Source organism: Etheostoma spectabile, chromosome 4 (assembly GCF_008692095.1).
Source record: "Etheostoma spectabile isolate EspeVRDwgs_2016 chromosome 4, UIUC_Espe_1.0, whole genome shotgun sequence".
Lineage (NCBI taxonomy): Eukaryota > Metazoa > Chordata > Actinopteri > Perciformes > Percidae > Etheostoma > Etheostoma spectabile.
Window position 1 is genome coordinate 20,481,048 of NC_045736.1, and position 18,519 is coordinate 20,499,566.

At 39.8% G+C, this 18,519-nt stretch overlaps 2 protein-coding genes across 2 annotated transcripts; both read left to right on the top strand.

The window, feature by feature from the left end:
- Positions 1-1,821: 1,821 nt before the first annotated feature.
- On the top strand, positions 1,822-10,147 carry LOC116687224 (sulfite oxidase). Its single transcript, XM_032512413.1, has 5 exons — positions 1,822-1,942; positions 4,595-4,665; positions 5,011-5,179; positions 6,569-6,835; positions 8,685-10,147. The coding sequence occupies exons 2-5, from the start codon at positions 4,607-4,609 to the stop codon at positions 9,891-9,893; spliced, it is 1,704 nt and encodes a 567-aa protein (XP_032368304.1). The 5' UTR covers positions 1,822-1,942; positions 4,595-4,606; the 3' UTR covers positions 9,894-10,147.
- Positions 10,148-14,447: 4,300 nt separating this feature from the next.
- On the top strand, positions 14,448-18,401 carry LOC116687225 (matrix metalloproteinase-19-like). The gene is given in 10 exon segments (XM_032512414.1): positions 14,448-14,767; positions 14,921-15,006; positions 15,164-15,294; positions 15,862-16,074; positions 16,167-16,412; positions 16,615-16,740; positions 17,157-17,321; positions 17,419-17,546; positions 17,643-17,781; positions 17,784-18,401. Coding segments are annotated over 10 exon segments (1,578 nt in total). The 5' UTR covers positions 14,448-14,512; the 3' UTR covers positions 17,873-18,401.
- Positions 18,402-18,519: the final 118 nt, after the last annotated feature.

Consider the following 18,519-nt stretch of genomic DNA (forward strand, 5'->3'; position numbering starts at 1 on the left):
AAATGTTACTGTGGAAATGTCAGAGTGATCTATCCCTTAACTGTGACTGTGAGCTTAAGGAATGGTTTGGTCTGTAAAATGTTTCAATGAGCAACAGGGTGTTCTGGTCCATTTCAGTGTAGTCTACCTTACTGACATGAAAATGTCCGATGACAATAAGCACATTGGACAATCTAAACACCCATAGAAATGACCTGGACAACTTAGGGCATGTGTAAAAATCTACCAGGGGTGTTGGAAATATTGTCATCAAAACATAGACCGTGCAGTCTAGTAAATCTCTTGGTGCCATAGAAACACCATCCTAACTCATGTGCTATGCAGGTTATGTTATGACTGGATTCCCAAAACATGGCAGGGCTCACACAAGCAAAATTTAAACAAGGGAAAAAGATTCTCCTGTGCCACATTTATCCAATTTTTTTGTAATATTCTGCTTCTGTATATGTCTATATACACTATCTGTATATGCTAAATATGTGTTATTTAAGGTTAGTAGCAGTAACAAATGTTGTATTGAAAGAGAAGAAACTGAAGTAAAGAACTGTGTTACTGCTGGTTTAGCTTTAACTCAAACTTGAATCAATAAATAATAACTGCAGACCTTTTCTTAAATGAAGCAAAGAAATCTATATTTACTGTAAAAACCATCACTGACATGAGCAGCAGCCTCCCACATTATACAGCTGGTGTGACTAGGGTGGATTGTTTTATGTTGCAAAGCAGTACGTGAAGTGTTGGGGCAAAGAATTACTGAGTTTCTCACCAAAGAAATGCAGCTGGAAACCAAAAATGAACACTGTTTTTGAAAACAAGCACAAGAGAAAATAAATGCACATGTGGTGATGCCTGGTAGGCTAAGGAGAAGTGGGCGAATGGTTACGTTTGACATAAAATTATGGGGTTTCTGGTCTTATTTTGAGAAATAAGATACATCATTAGTCTCAAATTATTCTTTAATGATAGATACATAGATAGACAGATAGATAGATAGATATTGATCAAAAAAATGGGAAATTACGGTGTTAGAGCAGCAAACATATCAGTCACACAACATATAAATGAGATACTAGGAAAAAATATACATACAGTATACATGAAATAATAATAATAATAAGAATAAAATACAAGAGCAAATAATATGTAATAATGACTTCCCAAAGCTATTAAAAAACTGTTATGGTACTTTTGTAGTGGTAAATAACATTTAAAGGTATCTCATTTATATTGTTGTGTGCACTAATGTCTCATGAGAAACACCAGCTTTGACTCCACAATTGCATTGTTGTAGCGGTGAGATAACTTTATCTCTGGTGAGGTTGTAATATATCAACACACCTACTGTACTGCTGTTGACTGGAACAATAAAGTTACCTGATAAAGACTTCCTCTTTGACACCAGCTGATAAGTGATGCCAGCCAGCAAGAGTAGACTACAGAGGTTCTACTTCAACTTCAACAAATAAAATACATCCAAAAGGGAAAAAGATGTTTCGTCAGATGATAAGAACATTCACTGCACCTTCTTTCTTATTTTCTCTTTCTTTCCTTTCTGGGGGCATACTGGAAGAAGATACCTACATCCCACTTGTCAGTTGTCTGACTTGAGTTATCTGTATTTTATACACAACAACGATATTCCCTCATCTGTTAACTATGTCGTGTTTTATTCAAACCTCACTTTCCCTCTGCATGTTTGCCATGTAAAATCAGGTGCATTCAGGGTTTGCTCAGAGTTAAGTTCAGGACGCTGGAATTGCCTCGCCTGTTCTGTACAGAGCATAGACTGTAATGTACAGTGAATGGCAGAAAGGCTTTGGGTTGCCACATGACCAACTGTCTTGAACGCCCCTCGGTCAGTTGGTGAAAGCTGTGCAAGGTATTTGTTTCGGTTGTGAATCGTGGCGAGCATTTGAGTAGAAGCAGGTGACTGACAACATAAGTGAGTAGTTGTGTTTGTTTGGTTTTGTTTATATGAACAAACATGACCGTTTTCTTATGTTAACGAACATATGTGACGACAGGCAGACTGGCTATCAGTGGCAAGCTTGCTCACTTGAGTGTTAGCTAGCTAACGTCAAGTTAGCCATAAAGATGGTGATAACGTTAATAGCTAACGTTACATTTTAAATTTCGTTATTATTCGTAATGTTTCGTTATTTAAGTTAATTTGAAGTGACTCTTAAATGTGTAAATGCCCTGCCCTGGCTGTAAATTGCTAACATGATGTATGTCAGTGAAGGAAATTATAATTCTTTTGACTTTGATGATCTTACAAGGCTGTTACTTTAACGTCACTGCACCTAGCTAGGGCATACTGTTATCAAGAGGATATATTGTGTAACTTTACACCAAAGATGTTGCAGATTTTACACACAACACAACTTTACATTACATTAACGTATTAAAGGCGAGAAAGTTTTAATTTTTTACTGTTACAACTGTGATAAAGTTGAAGAATGTTTTTTTCAACTCTATTTTGTCAGAAATGCATCTAACAAGTGTCAGCTGGTCACTAAACTGTAGAGCCTGTATTTCTCAATACCTGGTAATATTATAGTGTAAAAAAATGTTATTTTTGAAGTTTGTGAAATACCTTCACACATAGTACTTTACAGAGGAATGTTGTATACACTCCTTGTTGTGCACCACAATCCACAGGTCTTTTAAAGGTAGTGTGTTGTATGTGTTCAGTTGTGACACAGTGTTACAATTCACTCTTTCTGGTATTTACATGTTTACAAGCCTTAAATATAACTGTTTTCTTAACATTTTTTTGAGTAAGGCACATTGAGCATTATACATTTTCTTGTCTACAAATGTTGTGAGACCCCATCTAAAGTAAATTTTAAGTAGCTGTCTCTGTGAAAGCTGGTTGAAGATAACCCCGAGTAATCTTAATAGCCACTGTTGATGATAAGACGGGCGTAATGGATTGATAACGCAGAGCTCTTCTACATGTTATCTGTCATTTTATGTGCGATCTGTAAGTAATGCTGTTTGTTATCTCACAACTTAGCCTACACTATATTTTTAAATTAAATTTTGAATTAATTGATAAACTGATAAAGTTTGTGCTTCTAATTTTGGTCACATGATTCCGTTAAAAGTGAGATCTGTATTATTTATCCTTCCATTTAGTAACAGATCTTTCCTCGTAAAACAACCCTTTAATGATGTTTTCTAAAGCTTTGATACATTTCATCACCTTCCTTGATTCAGGTTGTATTTCAATTAAGTAGTTAACCTTTTTTAAACTTGTATACACTATGTTCTGAAGTTCACTTCAGAGTCCAATCTACTGTTGAAATGTCACGTTTCAAATATTAACAAAAGGCTGTACTTTAAGAAACAACATATCCGGCATGTGTTGTCTGTCTGCCTGTAGGGGGCTGAATAATTTTGCACGCACCACTTTTCAGTTTTTTATTTGCTAAAAAAGTTTAAAATGTCCAATAGATTTCGTTCCACTTCACAATTGTGTCCCACTTGTTGGTGATTCTTCACAAAAAATAAAAAAAATTATATCTTTATGTTTGAAGCCTGAAATGTGTCAAAAGGTTGAAAAGTTCAAGGGGGCCGAATACTTTCGCAAGGTACTGTAGATATAATTTGGCTTGTGTTACGTAAGAACTTTCCTTCCATGATTCAGGTTGGAGTCATAACTTTTTTCTTTAATTGTCAAAGTGCCATGGTATTATCAACAAAAGAAGACAAGATCCTCTAATTTAATTATTATACATTTCAGTCAGTTTCTTAATTGTATGCTGGACAAACATTGATGAATAAATGGAGTTACACATTTATCTACTGACATATCTGTGGCAAGAGAAGAGGGAGCTGAAACTCAGGCCTCCTCTTGCTCTCTGTTCACTCCCCCTGAGCTGGTTGGCTCATTTTGTAGGGTGAAGTAACTTCTGGTAGTTCAGTTCAGTAGGAGTTGAAGCATTTAAAGGCTCAGTTGTTAATTAACAGGAACACATGTTGGCTGTAAAGTGAGAGCAGGTTTGGCCAATGTTGGGGGAAAAAAAACTGTATATCAGACTTAAAGAATCTTGCACACATCCATGCTTTTTTAAAAACATTTATCCATGTTATGCTCACAATTGTTAAGACAGAGATCCCATTTAATATGTAGTAGAAAGGCAGACAGCAACTCTTGTCATTTGCTGCAAGTTATTTGACCTTTGTAGCACATGCCAAACAAAAAAATTGTAGTCAAGGTGCAGAAGCTGGCATGTGAAGTGTTTTAAAAATAGTATGCTTTTCTGAAAAGTTGATGCATGACAATGCTGGGAAATAAAACAATAGCATATCTTGAAAGTTAAGACACTGCCAGTAGAAGAGCTTATATACAAATTAATTGGTGCATATGAAAGGGTGTCATGCACTGCTTTTATGTGTTGCCTTTAACCCGCCAAAAAGTTTAGTAGTTCAGTCTGCTTGGCAAAATACAAAAACTAAGAAATCATTTGATACCCATGGGTTGTATTTCAGTGTTTTTTCTTTGCAACTTCAGTAAGAAATCATTTGAAATATGCTTTCTGTTTGAGTCACTATGAATTAAATTTTTTTTTCTCAACTTAATTCCCAGAACATCAGTGCAATGCTGCTCCTCAGACGCTGCCACACCCTGACTCGATTTGGCCCTCGCAACACTCAAAGGTACAGCACTGTAACAAACGGGTGGTGTACCAGACATTTACTTTGCCTGCACTGACAGCAGTTAGGTTTTGTCTGGGCTGAGCTACATCCAGTCCAAAGGCTCAGTTTAATGAAGCATATTAAAACGGCCAACTCAAGCTGTGTTTTCAGAAAAGGAAGTTGATTTTTGAAATGTTTGTCTAACATTTGTGACCAACACAACCTCACTAATTGTGTTAATTCCCTTTTCCTGTATCTCTTTTTCTTCTATCTTTTATTATACATTTTGTGAATACACCAGAATTGAACAGTTATTCTTGAACATACAGACTTAATGAGCTTGGCTTGATCTTCTTTATTTCATAGGCATCAAGTGGCACCTGCTGTGGCGTCCTGTGCAGTTCGTCTCTGGAGCAGCAGCAGGGAGGACCAGAGATGGTACCAGCGTGCACATACACCCAGCTGGAGACATGCATTGGCGGGACTGCTGGCTGGTACCGGGGCGGTACTGGCTTATGGACTCCACCACCACAAGGTTAGGAAGAGATTAGTCTCGCTTTGCCAGACCCTCCTCCACAGTGCGGCGGAGGAGGGTCTGGCTGGTCCACACAGCATTCCGGGATGGGATTTAAAAAAAAAGGGCTCTGGTTTATTGGCATTTCTTTAAACCAATCACAATCGTCTTGGGCGGACAGAGCCATGGCGCCGCTGCAAAATAGCCTCGGGAAGGAACTTGTTTTAGTGAAACATGAGTACATTCAAAGGTTGTTTTAGTCTGCAACAGAAAACTCAGATTTGACAGATAGTCTCTGTTTAAAATGCCAACACAGAGAAAGCCCAGGGTAACGGGCATCCAGCCTAAATGAGGGACATTCGGCGGAATTTCCAACGGCACCGGTGCAGTCCCAGAAGCGGAAGGTCGTGGATATAGACTAGGAGGAGATAAGATCAGTGAACACAGTCACTGTTTAATTTGGTTTTGTTGTGCCAGGGCTAAATTATGTCAATTGAACATGTTTTTAACTTGTGATGATCATTTAACATTATTCTAAACATCTTCAATATGTATGTTTTTGTAAATTTAACAAAATGATAACCAATAGATGCATTTAGATGAAATGCAGTTGCAGCCCAACACTAGCTACACTTCTTTGCCAGATGCTTTGCCTGAAAAGTCTGTTTCTCAAAATGGATCAAGTGTTGATCTAGAGCAGCACAGTGTAAATGTGCAGTACATGGTTCAATCTCAATTAGGTAGTTGTTATTAAGTTTAAACGGTTCAGTAACATTAAATGTAGAAAAAATAGTGTGCCATGTTCCCTTTCAGTTAATGATTCTATTCACAGCGAGGGCAGCAACCTGTCTCATCTGTTTGTTTGCAATGTCAGCTCATTTGTCAACTTTCCCTACCACATCTTTTGTGACTCAACATGCAAACACATTTTGAGCTGAGCAGATGATTAATCTCTTCAGAGGAAAGAATGGGAAGAATATGCTCCCAACCTTGAGTTTATTACTACTATTGTTCTCTTGTGGTATCAGTATAATGTTACAGGACTTTGAGTCTGTGTGTCCTATCCAGAGGCTATTAAAAGATACTTATAATATTCTCACATCAGGACCAACACGTACCCAGTGGTGTCGGCATGTGCAAACATGAGAACACACACTTCCACTGCTGTTACAGCCAGTTTATCACCAAAACACCAGAGGCTTAATAGTGACATATAAATACAGTTGTAAAGTGATTACAGAAGAATCCAAATTACCTTTCAGTCATAATTGTAATAAGCAAAATGTAATTACTCAACATGCTCATTTCAAGTGTTCCAGTCTGGATTCCTGCTTTCCAGTCACCTTTTCTTTCAAATTATCTTTTTGATGGATCTCCAAACTGATGCCTCCTTTCTTCTCTCTGGTGCAGGCTGAGCAGGAAGACACAGTGCAAACCATAGAGAAGACCTCAGCTCTTCCAGTCTTCAGCCAGGAAGAGGTCACCAGTCACCGCTCTCTGGAAGATGGCGTGTGGGTCACCTACAAAGGTGGCGTCTATGACATCACTGAGTTTGTGGCCATGCACCCTGGTGGGGATAAAATCTTGCTGGCGGCAGGTGGAGCCCTTGAACCCTTCTGGGCGCTGTATGCTGTACACAAGCAGGAACATGTGCTGGAAATGCTCTCAGAGTATAAGGTGGGCCAATTCTTGGTTTCTGTAATTTAACTAAATGACTTTGATTTTATGAAGAATAAAAAGTAAGGATGAGCTTCACTAAAACGTTTGTGTTTAAACCAAATTGCAAAAAAAGGACACAACGTTAAACCATGAGTATCATAAAAAATACAAAATGAAAGTGACTATATGGGAAAAAAAATAATATATATATATATATATATATATATATATATATATATTGCCCCCGGTGCTGCGCATTGGAGTGTGAATGTGTGTGAGTGTTTATCTGATGAGCAGGTGGAACCTTGTACGGCAGCCTCGGCCACACTGTATGAATGTGTGTGAATGGTGAATGTTTCCTGTAGATGTGAAAGGTGTACATAAACACAGCACATTTACATTTACAAAAACAATTGCTAATAAAGCCGCAAGTTGCAATTCCTTAGCTCACATCTTGATTTGTGTCATTCAACATTTAAAGCGCCCCCTAGTGGTCAATTTGAATGAGACTTGCAGTGTCTGTGTGGGGTCATTATGTAGACATTTCCTGGAAGTTTTGAGTTGATTGGACAAACTTTTAGTCATTTATAGCCTGATTTGCGCTATGTCAACTCCAGTTTGTTTGCATTTATAGTGCTCCCTGGTGTTCAATTTGAATGAAACTTTCAGATTGTGGTTCAGTTACTTATGAGGACATATCCTGAGAGATTAGTGATAGTTGGACCATGAATATCTGATTTATTGTAAAATTTGTGTAACGCCACCTATCTTGCACTTTTAGCACCCCCTAGTGACGCATGAATATAAAACTGTCTGGGTATATCTGGGGCACTTATCTGAACATACCCTGAGAGTTTTGTGATGATTGGCCTTATGGTTGTCCAGAGCCATGCCCCTTTCAAAGTTCATTGGTCAATAACTTGAAAAGTAATTGAGATATGGACATGCTTCATACAACTTGTAAAAAGTTTGATCCATTTATGATTGTGTGAGGCCTGGTGGTTTGATTCCCACTATGATACATCAACCAATGTGTCCCTGAGCAAGACATGTAACCCCTAGTTGCTCCCGAGGCGTGTAACCTCTGACATATGTAGCAATTGTAAGTCACATTGGCAGCTGAAATACTTACTGTAGACCTGAAGTCAAAGTGTCAACCATTACTGATTTCACTCATTTTAAATGTAACAATGCAACACATCCAGTGAGCAGCTTCACCTTGCAAAGCTCTCTAACTTTGAGTTACATCTCTAGCTGAAAAATAGAACGGTAATAATAGAGTAGAAAACCCCTACACTTATCAACTAAAGAAAAAAGGCGGACAGTAAAATGATTGCCCAGTCTGTTGCTTGTAAGCATCCATCACAGTTTACAGATGGAGTTTCTGATTCAGCTTAGCGCTGCGCACACCGCTTTAACACAAGTGCTATAACTTGCTTTAAGTGCAATTCAATCACAATACACATTAAACAACGGACTAATTGTATTTAGTATACAAATCCATTAAATGTGCTGTAATAATGTGAACATGTGGCAGCTTTTTATCAGGGAATGTCTGTTGAATTTATCCTTGTCATTTATTTTGTCTGTCTCGCACTTGATCACTGTAGCCACATAAGAAAAGTTCCACTGTGCACTGTATACTAATGTACTATGTAGGCTAAATACGAGCACTCCCTCAAGTGGGCAGTGAGAAAAATACACTTTGCTGATATTTGTCTTGTGGAGAAAGTGTCTTTCTTTGCCTTTTGATTAGCATTTTAGGCCATTTTGAGATGAACAGAAAAGTGCTGCTGAAAATATGTAATAGTTGGTAGCGTTGAATCCCATGTGGTGTAACGCAACTTGTGTCTGTGGTTAATACAAGGTTGGTGAGCTGAGGGCAGACGATCTGAAGAAGCAGCAGGCCGTTCACACATTGGACCCCTACTCCTCTGACCCCGAGCGTCACCCCGCCCTGCGCATCAATAACCTCAAGCCCTTCAATGCTGAGCCGCCTCCTGAAATCCTCTCTGACAGCTTCATCACCCCCTCTGCTATCTTCTTCAAAAGAAACCACCTGCCAGTTCCTCGGGTGGACCCGGCTTCATATCAGTTGCAGATAGAGGGACTACCTACAGTGCTGACGCTGTCTTTAGAAGACTTAAAGACTCGATTCCCCAAACACACTGTCACGGCCACGTTGCAGTGTGCCGGTAACCGGCGCTCTGAGATGAATCGGGTCAAGCAGGTGAAAGGACTGAACTGGGGCATTGCTGCGATCAGTAATGCTACATGGAGCGGTGCGAGGCTCAGGGATGTGTTGCTGGCTGCTGGCTACAGGCCCGATGTGGCCCAGCGGGCTTTCCATGTTCAGTTTGAAGGGCTGGACAAAGATGTGACTGGGACTACCTACGGTGCCTCTATCCCTCTAAACAAGGCAGTTAGCGAGGAAGGTGATGTGTTGCTGGCGTATGAAATGAATGGTGAGGATCTCCCTGCTGACCACGGCTACCCCGTCCGCGTTGTGGTGCCAGGCACGGTGGGTGCACGCAACGTTAAGTGGCTGGGGAAGATCATTGTGAGTGCGGAAGAAAGCAGTAGCCACTGGCAGCAGAATGACTACAAGGGTTTCTCCCCCGGGACGGACTGGGACACAGTGGACTTCAAGTCTGCTCCGGCCATCCAAGAGCTGCCCATTCAGTCAGCCATCACCACACCGGCAGACGGTGTTGTGATCAATCGCAGTTTGGAAGAGGTGACGGTGAAGGGTTACGCCTGGAGTGGCGGAGGCAGAGAGGTGGTGCGTGTAGATGTTTCTATAGATGGAGGAAAGACGTGGCAGGTGGCGCAGCTGAGGAGCAGTGAGAAGGGACAAGCACCTGAACCCTCTCCCCCACCGGGACGAGCCTGGGCCTGGAAGCTGTGGGAGCTAACGGCTCCTCTTCCTCCTGAGGCTCAGGAGTTGGAGATAGTTTGCAAGGCGGTTGACAACAGTTACAACATGCAGCCGGACACAGTTCCTCCCATCTGGAATCTGAGGGGCGTACTGAGTAACGCCTGGCACAGAGTGAAGGTGAACATCAGAGAGGATTAGAGCGAGGAATAGACTCAGTGGTTTGATCCAAATTCCACAGGTTTATGCCTGAAACCAAGTTATCAGAGATTAGACATTGTTTAAAATCTGTCACTGAGACTAAGCGGAAAATACAGCAGGATTTTGTAAGATTGTAAGATTTAAGATACCTAGAACAAAGCTAAAGGCTGTAAATAACCAAAATATATCCAGTTTTATTTTGTGATGAATCACCTACGTTACATGTGAGTCTGTTAATTCTCTAATTTGTAGAAGAGAGAAAATTATTTTTGTAATCGGGATTGACAATCCTTATGCTGAAGATGTGGACGTGGACGAATTTGAAGTCCTATGAAATCTAATTGATATGTAGAGAAGTTTGAAGTTTATTAAATAGTCATTACATTAAGATGATCAGATCATTACTTTAGAGAGAGCAACTGGAGTTTAAGATGAGACTGGAATCATCAACTTGAAAGTTGAAACTAAACCTAGCATTTGTTTATCTGCAGCTGTGGCTTTGCTGATTAATAATATTTTATAAGTTGTGGCCGGGTTGGCTCAGTGGGTAGAGCAGGCCTGCATGTCTTCCCCCTCCCTCTCCCCTTTCTCACCTACCTGTCCTATCCATAAAAACTCAAAAAATAATCTTAAAATATATATTTTATAAAATAATAAACTTTTAGTTTGAGTAGCTTAAAGAAGCTTAAAGTGCTCATATTATGCTTTTTGGCTTTATTGTGTTCTATATCTTTTTGTGCACGTTATAGGTTTACAAAGTGAAAAAGCCACTCCAACAGAAAACATGTTCGTTCGTCACCTTGTAACACACGTTACAATGCTCGCCTAGCTGCTAGCATGGCACGCCCCTAAGGCCATTTCGCAGTTGCCGCTTTCGAGCTTGCGCGTGCCAATGTGACGTAGATCTCGATGGCGCGCCAGGATTTTGAGTGGCGTCCAGAGGGCGTGCACCACTCTATTTGTTTCAACATTGCAGAAGTCAGGGCACTGCTTGACTACACTGTGTTTTGTGTAAAATGTACATTATTGTTGAAGACGATAAATAAAGAGTTCTAATTTTAAGTGCCAGTGCCATACAGCACTTCTTAGATTAGAGGAAATGAGAAGTAGTCAATTGTAATTCTTATTTAGAGACATCTGCTGAAAAAAACACAATGTGTTACACAGCTTTGCAGTGCTTACGTTTTTCCAACTGGAGATCCCGACTGGCAAGCAAACTATAGTTTTTATACTTAATAAAAGATAATTACATTTAACAGATTATTTTTCTTCCAGGGTAATAGGAAAAAATGCTTTAAGAGTAGTACTAATTGTAAAAAGTAAAGTATATTTATTAACAGTAGTATTTTGTTTTACTGTTAGAAATCAACTGAGTTTCTAGCTCCATATTAACTTACAGTGTGCATATCTATGGTATGATTAACATTTAAATTCCCATTTTGTATAAACTAAAAAAAACTGCACTGGACGTTTTCACATTTTTTCTTCTTCACCGGGGTTTTTTTTTTTTGCTCACCGTGAATTCTGGGAAGTGGGACTTCAGCGAAAATTTGTCATGCCTCAGTATAATTTAGGTTACCTACAAGATGACATCACTTTCACATGTTGGTGATAGGTTTTGTTGTATTGAAAGTTTTCTTTGCTCAAATTAAAAAAAATTAAATCAAAAGAAAGCTGTAAGATTAAAACAGTTTTTACCATGTTTTATAAAGTAACAAATCTTTTCCTGGTACTTTTACTTAGGGATTCCTTAAAGTAGTAACAGAGGAAATAGGATGCAAACTGACTGCGACTGCCTTCTGAAAAAAGATGTTGCAGCTGGCAGAAAGGTAAGCAGGACCAAGGAGTCCAGGGGAGGACAGGATAATGTAAAAGGTTAGGTGTTAGGGCAATCAATAATTAGAGAAATGAAAGAATGCAATAACGTTTTTGTTGAAAAATATAGTCTAATTAACCTGTGTATTCCAAAACTACACTTAATTATCCTGTATTCAAGTCACAATCCGTAATTTGTGTGATTTCTTAATGAATGTATGAACTGGGAGTCACGATGAGTGGCCTGGCCTTCTGTTCTGATTAGGATTAAACAATGTTCTTGGCACATGGTTTCCTCTGACAGCAAGATTATTTATATAATAAAACCAGATATGTTCCGGGATTTAAATGCTGTGGGACTCATTTGTTTATGAGTATCCCGGGGCTGCTGACCTAGTGGGGAAGTTGGTTTGGTAACCATGTTTGTCATAAACTTTTCAGATGTGTCTATGAGTCAGCAATGACTAATTTGCAGTAATCGTATTGTGGCGGACAGATAAATAAAACATTTTTTAAAAGATTTATATGGTTCTGAAGTTGACGCAGACTGAGAATTTTTGTATTCTGTTAGTTTCAGACTCCTGATGCTGCTACGTGTGCAGTGGAGTGCAACATGCACGACTCACAATTTTCACAAACTTTCTGAAATGACAAAGCAAAAGGAAAGCAGAGTACAATAAATTTCCACTCACTCCAGTAGAAGATGAGACATTACACATTTGTGGTATCGAACTGGATCCTTTGGACCAAATGTTCTACAGTCTCTGTTCACCCTTTGTTGGATCAAACATAAACAGCATTATGCTGCTGTGTGATGATTTGGATATACAGACAGCTAGTTTAGGTGTCAAAAGCCGCCTTGTTCATAAAAGCCTATACTGTACTTCCACTTCTTGCTTGTTCCTTCTTTCAGCTCCTTTTTTCCGTTGTCAGAAATAACTATTCTGTCACAACAATTACACAATATAACTTCAGAGGTAGATGAAGCTGCCTTTAACTGTATATTTCTCTCTAGGTCAGCAAATACAGAGACTTTTGTGACATTGGTGGTGAATGCAAAATAGTGCACTAAAGCTTCGGTTTACTTTCTCTGTATAGTAAATTGTGATACAGTAAGGAATGTGCAGCATGCAGACTAAAAGTTACCAAAGAAAGAAATGTACAAATAAAAGCCAAACCTAGATGTGTGAGTAGTTCTTATCTTGATGCTAATTTGCTAATAATCCTTCAGCCTATGAACACCTACTGTAGCTAGGGAATAATCTACAACCCATCAGGAGGTGGGTTTCCATAGATAGAATATGACAGAATCTTCCCTGTTGGAAAATTTTGATTTAAGTTCTGCTGTTGGCATGCAAAGACAAACCTTTAGTGTTTGTGTGTTGCCTCAGGTTTCAGTCTGAGGCCGTACAGTGCCAACCAGCCACCATGCATTCACATCTTGAGACCAGCTGTTTTGTCGGCTAATGCTGCTGTAGCATTTATACCAGTCCCACACACAACAGTCTGCTGTAGTCTCAACTTTGGTAAATTACCGTACAAATGCCCCGACAAAGTTTCAAGTCTTTTTGAGAATTTCATAGAATAATATCAACGTTCAATCATCATTCTGTAGACCTTTCCATTGCTTTGGGTTTGTAAGGTTTGTATCAAATCTGCACCAGGGGGAATCTCTGGTAACTTCATCAGAAATATGACACTGCAAGCAGGAATTTAATTGAGTCAGCCTAAACCGAAACATTAACTAAAGTTCCTCAGACATTAACTTATTTTCTCTTTGACAAAAAATGTTTTAAAACCAAAGGTTTTATAAGACACAAACACCCAAATGAACCCACTAGCATTATTCTATAGATGTGATATACTGCATTTAAACACATTTCTGATCATTTTGTGCCAGAATTAAAAAAAAAAGTATAAGGCAGCATCTTTAATTTTTAACATAAATTACATTCAACTGCAGAATTTGACTTTAAGTTCTATCATGAAGTTTTGGCCACTGTGGGGAAGAAGAACTCTACAACAAGCTGACTAAAGCAATTCAGACACAGAGCAACATTATCTACGGAGTTGTATTTCTGGCCACCTGATGAATTCCCCCATTCACTCACTTCTTTTCTTTGTCAACTCCCGAAATTAGTATCTGGGTGTTTTGCTCTCTAGATGTTAGACTTAGACTTTCACCCAAAGGTGCTCTGATCGTTACCGGCCGATGTATGGTCTTAATAGTTTGATCGTGTCTCTAAAGGCCGGTCAGGCAAGCAAAGGAAAACTCTTAAAGAAAGTTGCCTGGCAAGAAATAAACAGTTGTCAATTCATGATACTTTCTCATCTCACAATTTTAATACTTAAGATAAAATGCTGTTGAGAATAGTTCAATAAATAATGCTATGCTATGTGACTGGTGATACTGCTTCCAGGCTCCAATGATGGATCAATTTGTGTTTGAGTAGTAAACATAAATATTTGCGAAAATGCAATAGGTGTGGGGAATGCAGGAATGTGGAAGTGAAGACCCATAATTGAACTGTGAAACATACTCGTAGGATATACAGTACAACACCAGGGAATCAACGACAAGGCATTAACCCTAAGGGAATAACCTGGAAGTGTTATAGTGATAGTTTCACTCAGGGTTAATAACCTCTACAGAGAGTTAAATGGTAGCTTGACCCAATAAACTGCTCGAGTGTGTCGTCCACTGCAGAGCTCCGTACTGTCCTCTCCCAACAGCTGTACAATTCACTAGCAGACAGGTTGGCTGCAGGTCAACTGGCTGCTCTTGTAATTCTCATTCTTGAGGGATGGATCATCGAAGCCACAGGGCTGACTCATGCGCCCGGGCTGAGTTAAAAAACTTCTGGAGCGCTCAGAGAACAAACACAGTCTGCTGTGGGACTCTGCTGTGCACTTCTCAGGCTCTGAGTGTCAGCCTGGGATTATTCGGGACAGAAACTCTTGATGAAAACTTGAAAATGGACTACACATGGCTGTTGCTGCTCAACCTCAGTGGAGCTATTTGTGCAGTGGTGCAATGGACAGAATTAGAAGAAGCAAAGGTAAGATGATAGTTTGCTTTTTTATTTGTTTAAAAAATACATTCACAATTCACCTCATCTCAACGGCGAGTATATATGCAAGACATGCTACATACATTGACAGTATTCTTTTTAAGTGTAGGAGAGTTTCATTGTCTGCCTCTGCATTCACAGGCCTATTTGAGGCAATATGGTTACCTGAATGACCACGCTGATCCAGAGGACCCTTATCACCTGGAGGAGGTCATTGAAGCTCTCAGGTAAAATAGACTGATGTCTCTCAAGGGGAAACACAGTTAGCTACTTACAATACGTTTAGATCTACGTGAGGGTCCATGAAAACAATCCTCCCTTATAGAGTGGAGGAAGATGTGAGCAGCCCTCAGTTTGCAGATGTTTGATCATTTCTGTCTGCAGGGTTTTTCAGGGGGTGAATGATCTGCCTCCTACTGGAGAACTGGATGAAGCTACTCTGAATGTGATGAGACAGCCACGCTGCGGCTTGGAGGACCCCTTCAATAAGAAACAACACAAATACAGAGTGATGGGTGAGAAAGAAAAGGAAACCTTTTGCACAAAAAATCTCTCACAAAACTATCAGCAATGTTATGTCTATGTTTTTTTTGCATGAGCTTTGACGCTATAGTTACGGATCTGTTAAAGATACCTACAGTACGTTGTCCACATGTCCTGCAGTGTCAACAACGGTAAAAGCGCTTGTTGTTTTAACTTTGACAACTGTGAGGCATGTTGTCAGAAAGTTGCAGGGTCTGGATCAGCAACAATGTATCTGATTCATTTCAGATGTCTCAGACTTTTAGAAACCTTTTAAAAATTTGGAAAGATCCAAATACTGGTGAAGAAATACAAACACTTCACAACTCAAGTAGTACTAACTTCCTTATTTAAAGTGCACACAACGTGTAATGAATCCTTTGATGTGATCCGTGCTATGTGATAATAAATACACATCTATGAAACTAGGATCTACAAAGTAAAGTGATAGTGATTAGATTACTTTTTTTCCCCCCAATGGTGGTCTCACTGACAAATGTAGAACACTTTTAGTGCGGTTTTGTTGAAGTGACTTAGAATAAAGGATTCTTTTCTTACAGGTCGTTGGAGAAAGAGGAGTCTGACCTACCGCATCTACAACTACACACCTGACATGAAGAAGGCCGAGGTCAAGATGGCCATCAGCTCTGCCTTCAAGTACTGGAGTGATGTGGCTGCTTTGAGTTTCAGAGAAGTCAGCTATGGCAGAGCAGACATTCAGCTCTACTTCCATAGAAAAGATGGCTTCTGCTCTGTCCCATTCGATGGCCGTGGTCAGTTTTCTATTAAAACGTTTATATGTAGCTACTATTGGCCTACTGTCCCCTAAAACACTAACTCAACTGTTTATTTGTACCATCTGCAGGTCATGTACTCGCCCATGCTGAGTCACCAGAATCTGGCATTGTCCATTTTGATGAGGATGAGTTCTGGACCGAGGGAACATATTATGGTACTAATCTGCGTATTGTGGCTGCACATGAAATTGGCCACGCCCTCGGCCTGGGCCACTCTCAGTTCAGAAGCGCTCTGATGGCTCCAATCTACACTGGTTACCGTGTCAACTTCAGGTTGCATACAGATGATATCAGAGGCATCCAGGTGTTATACGGTGAGTGTATTAAGAAGGCCCACTGGATTAGATTAGAGCTGTCATTTTGGTATTGACTGTGTTGTATCGGTATTTGTGAACTTATAAATCAGTACGTGTAACTCGACCAGACACTTTATGTGATTGTATGACTTTAGATTTACTGTTTTTTTATGTCAAAATAAGGAGAGCGTGCATTCATCTTAACTTCTCTGTTTTGTAGGCAAACGTATCACCAGCACTTTAGCCAGTCCAACACCCCCGGACAGTCTGGTTTCCGAGGAAACCAGCCATGACACTGAGAACATCCCTAACCCCTGCACTGCCACACTGGATGCCATCATGTTAGGTATGTTACAGACTAGCTGTTGCTAGATAAAATTACCACCCGTGTGCATTGTGACCTGGATTTGCAGGAAATAGACAAAGTAATGCAAACTTGAATTAGCAGCATTTATGAGCCACAATAAAGTTTAGAAAAGGTTGTCTTTTTGATCTGTAATCTTTTATAAAGGAACATGAGACAGCAGTTCCATCATTCAAAACAAGCTACATTAGTTCACTCGGGAATGGTAATTTGTTGACTTTAAGTAACTTTTCACAACAGGTTTACATTATTTGGTATATGACTGTGACGATATTAATCTTTCTACATCAGCATATCAACACGTTTGCTGTACCATCATATCAAGACATTTGTAGCACAACAGCAGGATCAAAAAGTGTGTCACAAAGACGTTGGTACCTCACTGTATGTTTAATCAGGTCCATGGAGGAAAACCTTTGCTTTCAGTGGTGATTATGTCTGGACGATCTCTGATCTGGGACACAACACACCAATAAAGATTGACAGGCTGTGGAGGGCCCTCCCTGGAAACCTAAGTGCTGCTGTGCACTCTCAAAGATCCAACAAGACATACTTTTTTAAAGGTACCGTTGTCCTGTATACTTAAGTGTGTTATTATTCTTCCTTTGCTGTGAGTTCAGAAATTAAACGTATGAATATTTATACTGTTTCTGGTCACAGGCGATAAAGTGTGGAGGTATACCATGTTTGTGCTGGACTACGGCTACCCCAAACAGGTCAAACGGATCCCACCTAATATTAATGCAGCCGTGTACCTGGAGAAGAACAAGAAGCTGGTCTTTATCAAGGTATCAAAACATGAGCAGCATTTAAACATGTGAGTGCATCCTCATTTATCTTGCAGAAACCCTCAGTTTGTATCTCTTTGCTGTCTGCCTGTGTAGGGTTCACAACACTGGCAGTGGGATGAGCTGACATACTCGGACTTAAGTTTCTACCCCAAACCGCTCTCTATGCTTTTCACCGGAGTTCCGTCCAGTCCGGATGCAGCCTTCACCTGGACCAACGGCAAGATCTTTTTCTTCAAGGAGATGAGTACTGGCGTGTGAATGAGCTGCTGAGGGTCGACAGAGGATACCCACTGAGCAAGAAGGAGCGCTGGATGCGATGCTAGGGTTCCACCATCAGGGGGCAGCATGTATCAAGAGGTCCACAGCAGGGGTGCTGGTTCTACTCCAGAGGCATTCACAACAGACAACCTCAATAGCGGTGATTAATTGTGAATTGTCATCCAATACGTAAAAACAAAACTGCGTGGGAATTGATTGTATTTCACTGGATCTGATTTTAACCAAGCTACAGCCTTCACGGCAAGCTTTTTTAGGCTTACTCTTTGAGCACAAAAATGTTTGTGAAAATTATGTAAGCTTTTGCATAATCTCAGGGAGAAACCAAGGGAGGCAATGTTTTTTGTCTCCAACATATGTGTTGGATTATGTGTTAATTCTTTTAGTAAGATGTAATATGACGATGGGAGTGTGCCCTTTCTGTTCAGACATTCTGTTCAATCAATTATGTGACTTTTAAAAGTATGTTTAGTGTCACGTAACACTTCCATTGTCGCATGAATCACACTGGTCAGTCAGAAATCATGTGATATAGATAAAATGTAACATTTTCTACAATTAAACAAGAGTCTGCTGTAAAAAATAAATAAATCTGTATGCAGTTACCGGTCACCAATAAAAACACCATACAATAAAAGGATAGAAAAATATTTAACATTCATTATGATGAAAGGCAAGTCTGTTCAGCATTGTC